Source organism: Myotis daubentonii, chromosome 11 (genome assembly GCF_963259705.1).
Source record: "Myotis daubentonii chromosome 11, mMyoDau2.1, whole genome shotgun sequence".
Taxonomy (NCBI): Eukaryota; Metazoa; Chordata; class Mammalia; order Chiroptera; family Vespertilionidae; genus Myotis; species Myotis daubentonii.
In genome coordinates this window covers 77696111-77712607 of record NC_081850.1, presented here as the reverse complement: position 1 = coordinate 77712607, position 16497 = coordinate 77696111, and the positions used below count along the sequence as shown (strand labels likewise).

Genomic DNA, 16497 nt, shown 5'->3' with positions numbered 1-16497 from the left:
ATTTCAGGATGACGGGCCTCACAGCGTCCTGGAAGAGGGGATCAGCACGAGCAGTCTGCATTAGGGCTCAAGTAACACTTGTCCCGTAACAAAAGCACCATCCAGACCGTGGGGCCTTCCAACACAGGGATTCACCCTTTTTATTTCTGACTGGAAACGTCCGCCAAGGAGGAACTACAAGGCACGGCCAGAAGTGAGCCGTGGGCCTCTGCCGGCTGCAGGCTGCTGTGACCACCACGTTAGGGACACCAGGGCCCATCACCAGAGGACTTGGAACAGGAACCTGCCACCAGCTGTGATACAGCGGCCGCGCCTCTCCCCGGAGGCCGTGTCCTCAGCCGGGGTCAGGGTTCTCTTCCTCTGGTCGCCATACCCCACAGACCCGCACTGCCCAGGCCCCACCCGAGGGCAGCGGAGCCAGGCGCCTGCCTCTGCCCATTGGATGGCACGCCTCCCGGTGGGTCCTGCGGTTACAAAGAGCCTGTATGGCCAGTGGATGGCGGGCAGGTACATTTACTGGCCTCACTCAGCTCCTGCAAACCGTCGGCATGAGCCTCTGATGGCACCTGGCTGCCAGCTGTCCGCCCCCGCCGGCCCCTCTTGCCCTGCGGCCCGGCTCATCTCAGGGCCAAGCTGTAGACATGGTAGATCTCGTCGGGGAGGTTCTCCTGCCGCTCCTGGGCGAGGAGGCTGAGGCCGGCGCTGCGGACGATGCCGTGGACCACCTCGAGGTCCCGGCAGACGCTGCTGTCCACATCGTCCAGGATCACGCCCTCCTGGGCCATGTTGTCTTTGATGACGATGATGCCGTTGGGGCGCAGGCCCTGCTTGCAGCGCCGCAGGAACTCGGCCAGGTGCTGATCGGTCAGGTGGCCTGGAAGGCAGAGGCGTGGGAACAGGATGGGGCGGGCACACGCGCCACTGGCTGCTCCTCAGCCACCGCTTATTCCACTTTGCACTTTACGATCAACACACAGGGCCAACTGCCCTCAACAGTCCAGGGGGGTCACTGAAGCCCAATTTGTGAAAGAGGAGACTGGGTCAAAGTCACCGAGCCACAGGCAGCCATGAAACGTGCAGCTGGGATTCCACCCTGACCGGTGGCTTCAGGCCCTGCCTGACACCTCGCTCCACATGCCACCCACCCTCCTAGGCCTGGACCAGGGCGGTGTACCCAGCAGTTCCTTCCCTCCGTTAGAACTCCAGACAGGCATTTTGGGACCACAGAATACAGGGCCAAGATGCAGTAGGCCCCACAGGGTGGTGCTGCCTGCCTGGGAGGGTGGCTGACCGCTGGCACAGGACATGATGGCAAAGCCGGCTCACTGCCAATAGCAGGGACAGCCAAAGCTTCAACCTTCCTCTTAAAAAAAAAACACGCCTTTTATAAAATCTGTCCATGTTCTTTCTAAGTTAGTTAATTGGACATTTAAATTTTTTCAACAAAAAACTGCCTCCCCAATGGGTCACAGCAGGTGCTGAGTTAAAACCCGGGGAGAGATGTACCTTTAAGGTAGCGTGCCCCACGGTCCTGGGGCAGGGAGGCTGGAGGAACCCCCGCTGCCCGCCTGGTGCTGCAGGAGCAGCTGCTACAGGCCATGGGGACTCGAGTCTGGGAAGCGGGACGCGCAGGAGAGAAGACGGCAGCAGGAGGCTCACCTATCACCCACTGGATCCAGATGACGTCGTAGGAGTTGGGCTCCGGGCTGAAGTCCTGGAGGCCGCAGCAGAAGTAGTTCCTCACCCTCTTGCCCTCCTCACCCAGGTAGGTCTTCGCTTTCGCCAGAAAGTCCTCCGTCACGTCCACCATGTCCACCGCCCGGAAGAGCGGCAGGAGCAGCCGCTTGGTGATCCTGCCAATGCCGGCGCCGCAGTCCAGGGCGCAGGAGGTCCCCGTCGGGTTGGGGCCTTCCTAAAACAGGACAGGCGTCAGGAAGGCTCGGAAAGCCAGAGGGACCCCCTCACTGCCCAGGGCCATGCCCCACAGCCCCTGAGGGACTCGTCTAGCCTGGACAGTGGGTGTGAGCACGACATTGTCCTGGGTCACATTTCTAAAATGAAAGCCAGCTTCCACCTGGAGGTGCTGAATTGAATAGGTGCCTTCATTTCACTCCTGAGACCCCGTTAAAACGGCAGCAGGAGCAGGAAGAATTCAGTCAGTGAGAGACCAGAAGAGGCCAGTCAATGGCACGGGACTGGAACAAACCTGGGGCGATAGCAGGTGGTGGAGAGACAACCAGAGCGGCCTCTGCTGCTCGCTAACAGACAAGAGGGGGCAGGGCCAGGAGGCTCCAGCCGGGGCAGGAGAGGCCTGGGCAGGAGTGACCAGGAGCTTGCCTTCTGCAGAACAGCCCACACCCACAGCCCAAATGCCCACAGACGTGGCCAGAGAGCCAAGGTTTCGTCCCTGGGAAGATGGGACAATTTAAAGGGAGACTACTCAGTTCTGGGACAGGGAACCCCCAGCATAACAGCCAGCGCCTGTCGGGTCACCTCGAGGCCCAGTCCACGGCCGCCCGCTGTCCTTCGGGCCGGGGCGGTGGACGGACACCGCAGGCCCTGCAGTGGCAGAGTCGGAGGAGGCGCCAGCACCTGCTCCGGAGAGCACCCCAGACCCGCCTACCCTCAGAAACCTCTGCAGGAACTTCCGGGAGCTGTTGATGTCGATGCTGGAGATGTGGCCGTACCCCCCGAGCATGCCGTCCACCGTCGGGGGGACATCCTTCCAGTACGTCTTGGCCTTGGAGTAGAATTGCTTCTCGTCTTCTATCACCTTGCTCGTCATACTGTCTCCCACTGTGTCTGCTGCAGCTCCGCAGTGGCGCCTCCTGCAGGAAAATGGAGTGAATCAGCCAGGCCGAGGGCCGTCTCATGTGCTGGGCTGGTCAGTCCTGCCTGACGCAGGGGAATGTCCGTGTCCCCGACCTGCTGCTGCCCCTCGGACGACAGTGCCTTATGTCTCTTGCATTCAGGTCACTTTACAAAGCGAACTTCACGTCAGAGGAGACCAGAGTCCTGGCTTCTAGTGCTTTCCTCACCCTCCCTGACACCTGGCTCCATGGCTTCTGACCCCAGCAGACAGAGAATCTGAGCTAAGAGAAAGGTGTGTGTGCCCTGGCCAGTGTTGCTAATGGTTAGAGCACCGGCCCTCGCAATGGAAGGTGGCGGGTTTGATTCCCAGTCAAGGGCACATAGCTGGGTTGCAGATTCGCTCCCAGCCTGTCAGGGTGCATGCAGGAGGCAAATGCAACCAGTCAATGTGTCTCTCTCACATCGATGTTTCTCTCTTCCCCCCTCCCTCTCTCCCACTCTCTCTGAAAAGCAATAGAAAAAGATATCCTTCGGTGAAGCAAGGAGCTCAAGCCTGCTACAGTGTACGCTGTGGGGGGCGGGGGTGCTGGACAGTCCCCACGACCCCCTCTCTCTCGCTGGTCAGCACAGAAGCAAGCTCACTTCCAGGTCCAGTCCTTCATCAACAACCAGGCATCGTGCTGTGAACGGGGAGACAGAAGACAGCTCGACTCCATCACCACTAAGGGCTGGGAAGTACAGGGCATAGAAGGGCACACCCTAGAGCAGTGGTTCTCAACCTTCCTAATGCCGTGACCCTTTAATACAGTTCCTCATGTTGTGGTGACCCCCAATTTCATGGTTACAAATTGAACATAATTAAAGCACAGTGATCAATCACAAAAACAATATGTAATTATGTATGTGTTTTCTGATGGTCTTAGGCGACCCCTGTGAAAGGGTCGTTCGACCCCCAAAGGGGTTGCGACCCACAGGTTGAGAACCGCTGCCCTAGAGGGACCTAACTCCGCTGGGGTCACGGAAGGCTCTGGGGAAGTGACCTCAGCTAAGACACGGCACCAGGAAGAGTTCCCTAAGCACCCGGGGCAAGGAGACTGCTCCAGGAAGAAGAGCGGGCACAGAGCCCTCGCAACTGGCAACTCAATGTCCTATGGGGTCACATTTGGCGGTTTAGATTTCACCCTGAAGAGCAATGACCTTGAACTCGCCAGGGCTAAGCAGGGAGTGACATGAGAAAATGGCTCTGGAGACTTGGCAGCTGTGTGAACTGCAGGGGCGAGAGCAAAGCAGACACCGACTGTCACGGCTGACAGGTGTTACCAGGCGGACGAAGGACCACAAAGCAGCAGCGGGGCCCCGGCAGCAGCGCGCAGGCCCACTCAGCCAGCGGCCACCTCGTGCCCAGGAGGGACCTCAGGGTCTCATCCCTACCCTGAGGCCCTGGCCCTCGTCAACACGTCCACCCTGGCAGGTGTTCTGGTCGCTGAGGCTTGTCAACATGAAGCCCGACCCCCAGAGAGCTGGCAGCCCAGCAGGAGACGGGGCAAAATGAAACCCACCCAGGGAGGGACCACGAGGACTCACGGAGCCAGAAGGTGCCGTGGATCTCAAGGCTGGAGGAGTCCTTTCTGAATGGCGGCCAGGGCGGCAGCCGGGAGGTGACACACAAGCGTACCACTGCGATGCTCTGGCATCCCGCGTGGCATTCAGCAAAACACACACTTCCCGGTAAATGAGCAGAATAAATCAGAGACCGAACCTTGCCTGGCTCTCCTCTCTCTCTGCCTCGCCGGCCCTCCGGGGTTTAGCTTCCCAGGCAGGGTCATGACTTTCAGCACCATTAGCCCAGCACCTGACACAAAGGTGGGTGTTTGCTGATTGGTTGTTGAATGAATCAAAGCATGAGCTTTGTGTGGCTACAGCCAGTTTCTACTTTTAAGAAAACCCCACATAAAAATCCGCCCATTCAAAACTGGTAACACTGAAGGCCATTACCGAATTATTTGCTTTACCAAAAGCTGTAAAAAGGATTCCTTTAAATGTCAAGGTCCCCTGAATAACCTAATTTACAAGAATTCCACTTACAAATTCTAGGAACAAGCCAGGGGAGACCCATCTAGGCCAGGAAACGGCAACTGTAACTTTGACATTTGTTCTAAGAGCGGATACATTAGTAAAAGAGACTCCGGGGCCCTGTCTACACTGCGCCTCCCGGTGTGGGCTGCGGGTCCCCAGGAGTCAGAGGGAGCAGGGCTGTCAATCAAACAGCAGGAAGCCCTCCCACACTCCCCAGATGGCAGTGAGGAGCTTCACCACTAGAGACGGATGGGGCCAGGGTCGGGCTGGGGACAGCCTGGCTGTGTGTGCTCTCGGCTCACTTGGAGGGGAAGAGAGACCCTTTGCTCACGGTGAACGTGTGCTCCTCGGCGGGGAGCATGTACCTGCCCCGCCTTCACGGTCATCGAGCCACCTTCTCCCCCTCCAAGGCGTTTAGGGCAACACCTGGATAGCTGCCCCAGCTCCTTCTCTGTCCCGGGATCACGGAAGAGAACGGTGTTTGAACTGTCACTGCAGTGCAGGGCAGAGCCACCCCAACCTCTAAGTCATCGTCTCTAGGAAAAGCAGGAGGCCAGAGCCCGTCTGAGTTACCTCCTCCTCCTCGCAGCCTGCGGGGCAGGGCCTGTTCTCCTCGGATCTGTGTGTCTGCAGTTGGACATAGGAGAATGGCAGGATGCTCTATGAAAAAGAAAGGGAAGAAGGGAGGAAGGAAGAAAAAAAATTAGGGGAAAATGTTAAAAACTAACAAAGGCTCTGATGAAATCAAGTGAACCAGGTGTGAATCCTGGCTCTGCTGCTCATCAGCTGTGTATGCTCAGCTCAGACGCTTAACCTGTTACTGAAGCTTCTCATCTATAAAATGGGAGCAGCAATACTGACTCTAAAAGCACAAAGGGGCCCTGGCCAGTGTGTTCAGTGGTTAGAGTTGTCCCGTACACTAAAGGGTGGTGGGTTCAATTCCCGGTCAGGGCACATATCTGGGTTGTGGGTTCGTTTGCTGCTCAGGGCACAGACAAGAGGCAGCTGAGTGATGTTTCTCTCTCTCTAAAAATCAATAAATTTTTTAAAAAGGATAAACTGACCCATACAGTGTGGGCACATGTTATCTCCAGGTTTGAAATCTGTCAAATGAGATGCCCGTCAGTTATCTCTGCCAATCCTGAAGCTCAAAGGAAAATGCACTGAAGTGCCCTATACAGTGTTGGACACACGTAGGGGTAACTGCCGTTATGCTGGGTGGTGGGCATTCAGCAGCCTCACACAGCTGAGCCTGGGGGGAGGGGGAGGGAGGAGGGGAGAGCTCCCCATCCCTGCGAGCACAGAAAGGCTGCGAAGATCGGGAGATGCTGTCTTTGAGACCGGCTTCTGGCCTCCGTTCCACAGCATTCCGCACGCACCGCCATTCCTGCCACAGCCCCCAGTTCACAGCCAGAAGAACCGTCCCACTACAGGAGCGATGCGCCTTAAAACACACAGCGAACCAGGAACAGGAGGGAACCCAGCCGTCTTACCCAGAGGCCTAGTCCTCCCAGGGCCCCGGGCAGCGATCCTATGCGTCCAGACCTCGGCACCCTGCCCCACGGCCTCGGGCCCAGCGGTGTCTTTCTGCCCCTTCCCTACACAGCCGGTCCACCGGGCCGAGATCCCAGCCCACAGCAGCAGAGCCGGCCTCTGACAGCCTCTCCTCAAGCAGGCTGACCTTGGCTGCAAGGTCTCCCGGCGGCGGGCCTGTCCGGCCAGGCCTGGGGCCGTGTCCAAGGGGAACGATGACAGCAACTCCCAGGTAACGGGCACGCCGTGTGCCGGCTCCGAACTGAGCGCCTCCTTACCCCGGCCTCTCGCGGGGGAAACTGAGGCTCAGAGAAGGAAAGGGATTTGCTACGGCCCGGCCCCGGCTTTGGGGACCCCGGCCACCCCCCCCCGACCCCCCACCCGTGGCCCGGTCCGGCCCGCAGACCTTCCCGGAGCGCGCACGTGGGGCCGGGGCCGGGGCGTCGCACGCCGGGTCATGTGACGAGCCGGGACCTCGGGGCGCGGAGGCAGTTGGGGTCTCGTGCTACTCACCCCGGGGGCGGCTCCCGGGACCCGAGAGAGGGACGAGGAAGAGAGGGCGGCGCAGCAGCGAAGACCTAGAGGCAACAACCGCCTGGATCGGACCTAACCAGGCAGACACCTCGCGGCGCGCTGCCTTTGTCCGCTCACGTCACTTCCGGGTGCCGGGAGGGCGGGGTCGGGCTGGCTCCGCCCCGCGACCGGGTGGCCCCGCCCCGCGGGCTCCTGGGCGAAGCCGGCTTCTGTGTCCCAGACCGAGAAGGGCCGCGGCGTTGACCCCCTCCCGGCCACCGGTGCACTGGGAGGGTCTAAGGCCGGACTTTAAAAAACTAGTATTCTGTGGCTTTCCCACTGGGTTAAAGAGGGGGCATAAAAGCCTTATTCCTCAAATCCCATCCAGAACAATTCACGTCTTAAAATCATATACAGATCCAAAAAGGAAAGAAGAAAAAAAAAAGAAATAACCTTGGCAGTGCCCAGGGGCTGCCACCCCAAATAAGCAGAATAAGCCCATGAAGCTTCCATTCCAAAAAGATTGCCCTCCCCTAGGTTCCCCCCATAAAATAGAAATTCTTCCAACGCTCTGAGGCTAGATCTGTGGGATATTGCACGGCAAGCCTTCGGTTTTGCTCTTGCAGCTGCTATAATGACAGTATTCATCGTAAGTTCATTTTCCTAAACTGACCTCCTGGCCTTAAATTGCCAGTTCCTTCCTCGGGGTGTTGCACACAGGAGTTGCTTAAAGTGTGTTTACTCTAATGAAGTGAAAACTACATGGGGGTGCTGAAAACCCCACCTGCGGAGCCCCCCACATCTGCCTATGTCCGTATTTGACATCCTCTCTAGAGTACTCAGGGCCGCACACAGGTCGGACGTGGGTCCCCTCCCAAGCTTCATGTCCCATGCCTCTGAGGGAAGGGGAGACATCCTGGGCACCGTCCATCTTATCTGGGGGCAGCTCTGAGGTTAGCTCTTTTAGGGGTGCCTAAAAATCCACTCCTACTTGACTTCCTGTCAACAGAAGAGCAAGTCCTTACCCTACACACGGACTCCAGGTCTGGCCAGCCCCCTGACCTCAAAGCCTCTTGCGTGTCTGAATTCCCAAACCTGGAGCCAATGTTCACAGCAGGCAAGGGCTGGAGGGCGCCTTGGACATCGTCTAGTCAGCCTGATGCTCCTCACCCATCAAAAAAACACCTCACATACCATTAAAATAAGTAAAAATATATTACCTTCCCTCCTCGATACCCTCCCTCCCCGAGGAGGTATGCCCTTCCATCCGGGGCTGAGGCGTATTTGCAGGCATAGAACACAGTCTCCCGGCAGACACCTGATCGTTTATTACAAAGTGGTTTTCTTTTCATTTTCAAATGGTAGATTACACCATGCCGGTGAGATTACGGGCCCCACACTCAGAGTTCCCTAATCGCGCTTGTGCCCTGGAGTCCGTTTTACCAGGGAGCCCTGGCCAAGGACACTTGTCCCGCACTGCACAGAGCATGGGCTCCAGCTGAGTGTCTTCGCTTCCAGGCCGCTGCCCTGGCGCTGCCAGCCTTCCACCGGAAGTTCTGCTGAGCCACCAGCCCCAACATGACCCACCTGGGCCTCCCGGACCTGGAAGGGGCAATCCCCGGCCCTCCGTTCCTGACTGGGGCCTGTCTGCCCTGGTCAGCGTTCCAAGCCCCCCCCCCCCCCCCCCCCCGGGACTGCAGGCTTGGCATCCTGAGCACAACAGCCCCGACCTCTGTGCCCAGGCCTCGGTGCCCACTGCTCCTCACAGGGCCTTGGGTGAGGGGCGGATCACAATGACCCCAAGAGGCCCTGGAGGCCGCAGGGAGGTGCCAACGGGAGGGGCCAGGCGGGGAAGATGGGCTCTCCCAAGCTCCAGCCACCTGCAGGGGGCGCTAAACTCCCTGGGACCTTCTCTGGCCCCGACCTGAAGCCCCACTAGGTGCGTGTGCCTCCAGGAGCCAGCTCAGAGCTGACAGCATCTGGAAGGGAGGTGGGGTAGGGAGGAGGCAGGCGGGCTTCTGTCTCCCGAAGGGAGAATTTGTTAACATACGTCTTGGCCCCACCGCGAACCTACTGGATCAGAACCCGGGGCAGCTGTATTTTCCAAAGCTCCCCACCCGGGGGCGGGGTGGCTGGGGCCCAGCAGGAGACAGGTGCCTCCTTTGGAGCTGGTTCCGTCTCCTGATTCCCAGCAGGGCGAGTGCTGGGAGCGGCCACAGCCGGGGTCACCCCGTTCCGCAGCGGAGGTCACCGCGCGCGCAGCGGGCGCGCCCCAGGTTACAGCCTGATCGGCACCTTATGAGGCTGAGACTGGATCCTAAACAATAAGCCCGTTCAGGTTGTCATCATAATAGCGACCAGGGTGTGCTGGGCACGGACGCCGCGCCCGGCGCTGCTCCCAGCCCGGTGCGCGCGCGCGCCCATCCGAACGTCACAGCAACCCGGACCCGCGGCTGCCCTCGCCGTCACCGTCCTCCAGGTGAGGACACAGAGGCCGGGCTCCAGCCTGAAGCCGCTCCGCGCCCGCGGGCCCGCGCGATGTTCCCCGCAAACCGCGCGGGGCGCCATGGCCTGGGGCCGGTCTCTGCCCTCCGCGCCGCGTCACCAGGCAACCCCCGTCCCCCGGGGTGTGAGGATGCCCTGAGCTGAGCGCCGGCCAGACATGCCCCGGCGGCACCCCGACTCCCGAGCCCAGCAGGGGGCGCCCAAGAGGTTCCCGGGCGAGGGCGCTCCGCGACGGAGGGACCCGCTGCTGCCCGGCTGGCCCCTGTGCGAACCGCGACCGGCCGCGGGCGCGGGGCGGCCGGAGGGCTGGCGGGCGCGGGGCGGCTCCGAGTGGTGGCAGGCCTCCGGCGGCGAGTCCCCCCTCCGCAGCCCCCCGCCGCGCATGCCGCCTCTGCCCGGCGCGGCTCTGCAGGCGGCGCGGAAGTCCGGGCTCAGGGCGCTGCTGCTGCCGCCCCGGTTCCTGGACAGAGCGCCCTGGACACGGGTGTCCCTGTGTCCCGAGCCTGGAGGGCACGGGAAGGACCGGAGGGGCGCGGCCAGGGAGGCCAAGGACTCCCAGGACTCCCTGGGCGCCCTGCTAGGCCAGTTCCTCCCCAGCAGGTTCCAGAAGTTCCTGCGCCAGCTCGGGACCCAGTGGGTGGAGCAGCTGGAGCGGCAGAGTGAGGCCCCGCGGGTCCCCGGGGGCTGGGCACGGGGCTGAGTCCTTGGGGGGAGGGCCCACCCCCTTTCTAAGAACTGGATGTCAGTGTACTCCACTGGATGGCGGCCACCCTGGAGGGCGGGCACCACTGCCCGTTGTGGGAAGGAGACGGAGGCCCGGGCCTAGAACAGAGAGCACCTTCGAAAGGGCTGTCCCCCAGCAAAGGCCCATAACTGTTTCGCCTCCTGGCTCCCAGCAGCCTCGGAACCGGAACCGAGCCACCAGAGGGGTGTGTCAGACCACTGGTGGGGACAGCCTCCTCCGTGTCCCAGCCGCTCCTTCCTTCCCGACCTTCGGTGAGCCTCAGTGACCCGCGGGTGGGGGGGGGGGTGGGGGGGACAGGGTTGCCATTGATGCTCCGAGGTGGGGAACCCTGACCACTCATGCCAGGGGTGGCCTATTTGTCTTCAAGGTGCCAGTCATCGAACCTCCAGAATAACCTCAGGAAGGTTTCGAGCCATCAGATACCTACCCTGGGGCCGCTAAGGAGAGATTGCACACAGTTCACCGAGGCCAGAAAGGCCAACAAGTGAGCTGTGGGAGCGTGAGGGAAGGGGGGAGGGCATCTTTCTTTTCTTTCCTCTGCCCTTCGCCCATGAACTTACCTATCTGTCCATCTACTCATCCATCCATGTGTCCATCCACCATCGGGTCTTCCACCAAAGCATCATAATCCATCTGAGTCCACCCATCCATCCACCCACCCACCCACCCGTCCACTCATTCATCATTACATCGCTCTATCCTCGAATCCGGCTTTCTCCCAACACATTCGAGACTCATCCATCAACATCTATGACTCCATCTACCCATTAATCTGGTCTTCTACCAACACATTCATAATTCACCCCTGAATCCATTCATATATTCATTCACCCATCCATCCTTGTATATATCTTATCTATGAGCCAGGTATTCTACAACCTATTCATTAATCCATCCTTCCATCCACCCATCTAGTCAGTCATTCATCTATTCACAAATTCCCACAGTTCTATCCACGAATCCGAGTTATAGATTAATTACCTAGAGATCCTTCTAGCCACTTATAAATCCAGGATACTATCCATCTCCAATCTAGTCATGAAGCCATCTACAAGTCTACATACCCATCTACATAATTATTCATCCACCCATTCATACATCTACCCATCCTCCTAAGCTCTAGTTCTTCCATTCAGATGTTTTAATTAATTCATCCATCAGTCCATCCATCCACCTACCCACACACCAGTCTTCCGTCCTTTTGCCCAGTCCACTATTCATTCACCCATTTCTTCTTCTACCATTTATTAGGTTTTACTATATGTCAAGTATTGGGGGAAATTAAATAAGGGATGGAGGTAGGAGAAGGGCCTGGGCACTAGAGCTCCCTGGGACTTAGAAACCATAGCTTGGAGGAATGGAGGGGGAAAGAATGCAGAAAAATCCTCCAGCTTAAACAGAGACAGGGGTGAAGGGTGAAGACTGCCCATGAATGTAAAGACCCAGGGAGAGTGAATACATGACTTACATACCATCCTTCCAACCCTGGACCCGTGGCAGGCAGTACTAATTGATCACCGCACTTTTCCCCACTGAGCCTCAGAACCCTTCCTGACACCACACTCCTTGCAGACACCCCTGGTGGATCAGAGTAGGTGCCAGAAATGAAACACATTGGCCAACCCAGGAACTTTCAATCTCTCAGGCCAGGTAGACACCCCGCTTATCATAAGAGATAAGAAATAAGAGCAGCGGTTCTCAACCTGTGGGTCGCGACCCCTTAGGGGTCGAACGACCCTTTCACAGGGGTCGCCTAAGACCATCGGAAAACACATATATAATTACATATTGTTTTTGTGATCAATCACTATGCTTTAATGATGTTCAATTTGTAACCATGAAATTGGGGGTCATCACAACATGAGGCGCTGTATTAAAGGGTCGCGGCGTTAGGAAGGTTGAGAGCCGCTGAATAAGAGTATGGCACTCATGGTCTCCAGTGTGAGGACAGCAGGGACGGACACATTCAAAGAGTCCCCTATTCAGGAGCTAATTAATCCCCACGCACCTTCCAGTGGGTGGGGCTCCCTGGTGGGCCCTGGGTTGGGGGGAAGGCCAGGGTGCATTAGAACAGGAGCGGAGAAGCTGAGGGTTCAGACTGTGGGCAGAGCTGGCTGTGACTCAGCACCGAGTGGGTGCTGATATGCCGACAGCTATTGGCTAAAGTAGGTCCAATGCCTGCAGCCAGGCACCGCCTTGCGCGTCTCCTGCTGGCCTGGCTCTTTAGTGGGCTGATGAGAAGCATCCCCGCTGGGCCCACACAGACAGGAAGATACGGTCAGATAAGTGGATGCAGGCATAATAATATGTACGTACTTTCGGTCGAACATGGCGTGTCTGAATAACAGAGCCATGGATGGCTCAGGCAGGCCTCTTACAGCCTTGGCCTTGAGGACAAAATTAATAGCAATACATGTAACAAGAACAGATCCCCTTTATGGAGCACAGAGCCTGGACTAGATGGCTCACCCAAGCTATTTGATACTCACCAAACTCCCGTAAGGATGCTATTATCGTGTCTATAATATGTAATATGTCATTTAAAGGGGAAAGCTGCAAGTGGAGACCTGAGGACAGTCTCCCCAAGATCTCACTGCTGGGTGGGGGGAGGCATGGCTGAGACTGACTGACAATAAGGACAATTCCCCGTTAGAGATGTTTACCTCCGGCCCTGCAGCCCCTGGCAGGCGCCTGCAGTCCACTCCACCTCTTCACAGCCCCGCGTGATGGGCGTGCCCGGGACTCCCTGTACAGATTAAAAACCGGAGCTCGAGCCCGACCCAGCGTGGCTCAGTGATTGAATGTAGACCTATGAGCCGGGAGGTCCCGGTTCAATTCCTGGGGGGCGTGCAGGAGGCAGCCGGTCAATGATTCTCCCTCATCATTGATGTTTCTATCTTTCTCTCCCTCTCCCGTCCTCTCTGAAATCAATACAAAACATTTGAAAAACAACAACTCCTACCTTCAAGAGTTTCCATTGAAACCCAGGACTGCCTGACTCCCAAGTTCACACCCGTCGTCTCTGTGCTGAAATGCCCTATGTGGGAGGATTCAAATCTTGCTTTCCATCCCTTACTGGCTGTGTGACCTTGGGCAAGTTGCAGGGCACCTCTGTGCCTTGGTTTTCTCATCTGCAAAATGGGAACAGTCGTTGTGTGTCATGGAGTTGTGTGGGCTCGGCGGGTGCTGCGCGCTACATGCTTGGCCCAGAGCCTGCAGGCAGGAAGTGCTCAGAGAGGCCGGCTGCTGTGACTGGCAGCCGGTGGAGTGATGTTGGGACGGAGTGGGGCTCAGGCCCCAGCCCGCCCCTGAGGTCTTGCCTCCTTCCACAGTCCCTGCGGTCTACCGGCCCCCAAGCTCAAGGCCGCACCCAACCGCAGCCCCTTGGAGGAAGCCTCGGGGCACAGCAGGCGGTGTAGCCCCTTCCGCGTGCGATTCGCTGACGAGACCCTACAGGACACAGCGTTTCGCTACTGGGAGCGGAGATGTGCACGTAAGCGGACGGGACTCCAGAAAGTTCCAGCCTGGCCCTGGGGGAGCAGAGGCTGTGGCCCTGGGTCTGGGAGTGAGGCGCCAGCTGCAGAGGAGGTGCCCGAGCTGGCGGAGGAGCTCAGGTGACCTTCAGGGACCAAGTCCGAGGTCCAGGAGAAGGGCCCCAAAGCCGGCGGCTCCAGGCAGAGCCGCAGTGCCGGAGCAGGAGACACTGGCTGCCAGGCCTCGCCACCCCAGAAGGACTGCTTGCTGCCAAGGGTTCCCACACGCCGCACCGGCCCCCCTCGGAACCGGCCCCCAGGCCTCCCGCCCCGCGTCTGGCCCCCACGGCCTCCGGGGGCTGGAGACGGTGGGAAGGCACCGGACCATCTCCTCCCCTTACTCGTGAAGGCCGACCTGGACGAGGAGGTGCCAGAAAGGTCTAGAAGATTCAGCCTCTCTCCTGGGAAGAGGGCACCCCCTGGTCTGGCCAGGAAGCGGGGAGCCAGCAGGCCCGGGTCCCCGGCAGAAGTTCGCTCAGCTCCTCGGGGATGAGCGTGGCCGTCTGCCGGTCTGGCCTGGTTTCCGGTGTTTTCTGGTGACAGGAGGCGGGGAGAACATTTCTCCTTGCCCTGGCAGACCCTTCACCAGAGCCCCCCTTTCCAGCTGCCCAGCCTCTTCTCTTCTCTTGGGATCTGTCTTTGTGAGCACCTACTGTGTGCAGTTCCAGGACACAGCTGGCCCAAAGCCTAGCTATAGGGAAAGCCCTAAAAATCAGGACCGTTACCAGTTCAGGGGGACCCTCCCCGGCTCCCCGAGGCTCACAGGGAGTTGCAGATAGAAGCGGTGATTTTGCCCAACCTCTGGTTGTTTGATGGGGAAGCCAAGGCCCCCAGAACAGATGACACAGCAGCCAAGAGGAGAAGCCAGAGGGGACCCGGCCACTGTGGGGATTCAGGGAAAGGAGGTGCCCGGAGAAACGGTTCCATGTAAATGGCATTTGCCTGGCATGGGAGACCTTCCTGGCCAGCCACCAGCCACAGCCACGGGAGCTGTGCCCGCACCCACGGCACCGGAGTGGGGCTCTGCGCTGCCTCCTAGCTCCTTCCATCCTCGGGGTCCCTGACCAATGGGAAGGGCAGCTTCTGGCAGGAAGGACTCCCAGCCCCCAGGACCCCCCCATCCCTGGAGGAGTGTCACACCCTCTCTCAGGTGTCCATGGTGGGGTGGCTGGCCTTCCCTCTGTGGAAAAGAGGGCTGTTTCGGGCTGGAGCAGGAGTGGGTGTGGGGCACGGATTGGGTAATGAAGGCAGAAACAGTCACACCAGGTAGTTTTAGAACCGGAGCGAGCGTCCTCTGGAGGCAGCCAGAGAGGGAGCTTTGGGTTTCCATGGTGACAGGCCCCCCCTGCCTGTCAGAGGGAGCAGGGGAGAGCTGGGGGGCGGAGGCGGGCAGTGCCCCTCCGGGTAGAGCTCTCATGGGGCCCATCCTCCCTCTAGTCCAGCAGGGCATCAACAGGAACCGGCCCGCCCGGCCAGCCCCCTCGTCGGACAGCTTGGAGCCCGTGTTTGGGAGCATCAGGAGGTGGTTGGAGAATTTGCCCAACACCCTGGACTCCAAGCCCCAGAAGCGAGCCGCGACCAGCGCCAGGGCCAGCTGGGACTGCCCCGGCCTGTGAGGCTCCCGGGAAGGGCGGGGTTCGCGTGCACTGCCAGGGCTGTCCCTCCTCACCCTGTAGATCGCCCCGTCCGCAGTGGGCAGGCCCGGGGTCTGGGCCCTTGAGGGCTCCGCCAGCCATGGGTGGCCCTGGGACTTGGGGTCCATTCGGCTCACAGGCCACTGTGCCCCTCAGACCCAACCTGGGGCGGCAGAGGCCCCTCTCTGAGGACACCCTCTCGAGCAGCACCCAGAGGTGGCGACGAGACCACAAAGCCTTCCTGGGCGCCCAGGACGTTCTCGACCAGGCGGGCAAATCGCCCTGCTCCTGGAGCCAGAAACTGGTGAGTGCCTGCGGCGCCCGGCCGCCTGGAGCCCCTGCCTGGTGGGGCGGGGGGCCAGGTCCAGCCTCCCTACACTGCACGCTTGGCCAAGGGGTGGCTCTCGGCTGGGCTGCCTGGTTCAGATCCCAGCTCCACATGTTTCCTCATCTGTAACATGGGGTGAGTGTCTGCCCCCAGCGCTGAGTGTAGAATCCGCCCTGGGTCCCCGGAGCCCTGTCTCCTGCCCAGAGCCCCCACCTGCATCCCGCGCCCAGCTGGTCCTCCCTCTCACTCTAGGAGTCCTTCCTGCCCCGCCTGGAGCTGAAGCGAGGCGGTCCTAGGGGGTACCAGCTGTTCCTGCCGTCCGCGCTGCAGTAGCGGGCTGGGTGACGCGTGGCCCCTGGACCCCACCCAGCCGTGGACACGGCCTGGGGTGAGGACAGGCCTTCCTTGCCCTAAAATAAATGTACATCCCGGGGGGCTGGGCCCTGCTGCCACGTCTCACCCGACAAACCTCTCCAGTGCCTGGTTGCTGGTCTCCAGGGTTCTTGGACCCGGGGTGGGGGTGGGGTGGGGGTGGGGGCAGGGGGGTGGGGGGGGCTGTGAGGGGTGGAATCACAGCTGAGATGAGGCTGATGGGTGGGGGGCAAGGCAGCCCCGAGAGTCAGGGTTTGTTCCACGTGAACCCCTCTTCTGGAAGGTGGGAGACCCTGCCACACACCTCACACCTGGGACCAGCCCACACCTGGAGCAGACACCTGCCCCGGCCTCTGCCCCCAGCGGCCTCCTTTGACGGAACAAAGGCTGCTCGCTGACCTCCCCCTCTGGCCCCTGGTCCTTGGCCCCTGGTCTCAGCATCTGGGT

General features: G+C 59.7%; 2 protein-coding genes across 6 annotated transcripts; one reads left to right on the top strand and one right to left on the bottom strand.

The window, feature by feature from the left end:
* Positions 1–112: 112 nt before the first annotated feature.
* Positions 113–7075, bottom strand: NTMT1 (N-terminal Xaa-Pro-Lys N-methyltransferase 1). 4 transcript variants are annotated; one of them, XM_059658282.1, is made up of 7 exons: positions 6934–7075; positions 6569–6719; positions 5461–5547; positions 4571–4663; positions 2624–2828; positions 1660–1912; positions 113–874 (listed from the first exon to the last, which is right to left on the bottom strand). In XM_059658282.1, the coding sequence occupies exons 3-7, from the start codon at positions 5526–5528 to the stop codon at positions 618–620; spliced, it is 876 nt and encodes a 291-aa protein (XP_059514265.1). In that variant the 5' UTR covers positions 5529–5547; positions 6569–6719; positions 6934–7075; the 3' UTR covers positions 113–617. The 4 variants fall into 4 exon arrangements, with proteins under 4 accessions (XP_059514265.1, XP_059514267.1, XP_059514264.1 ...); XM_059658284.1 differs by lacking the exon at positions 4571–4663; XM_059658281.1 differs by lacking the exon at positions 6569–6719.
* A 2505-nt stretch (positions 7076–9580) lies between these two features.
* On the top strand, positions 9581–16126 carry C11H9orf50 (chromosome 11 C9orf50 homolog). Of its 2 annotated transcripts, none has more exons than XM_059658278.1 (7): positions 9581–10097; positions 10338–10434; positions 10551–10667; positions 13516–13676; positions 15154–15328; positions 15507–15654; positions 15931–16126. In XM_059658278.1, the coding sequence occupies exons 1-7, from the start codon at positions 9596–9598 to the stop codon at positions 16009–16011; spliced, it is 1281 nt and encodes a 426-aa protein (XP_059514261.1). In that variant the 5' UTR covers positions 9581–9595; the 3' UTR covers positions 16012–16126. The 2 variants fall into 2 exon arrangements, with proteins under 2 accessions (XP_059514261.1, XP_059514260.1); XM_059658277.1 differs by having other exon boundaries at positions 10335–10434.
* Positions 16127–16497: the final 371 nt, after the last annotated feature.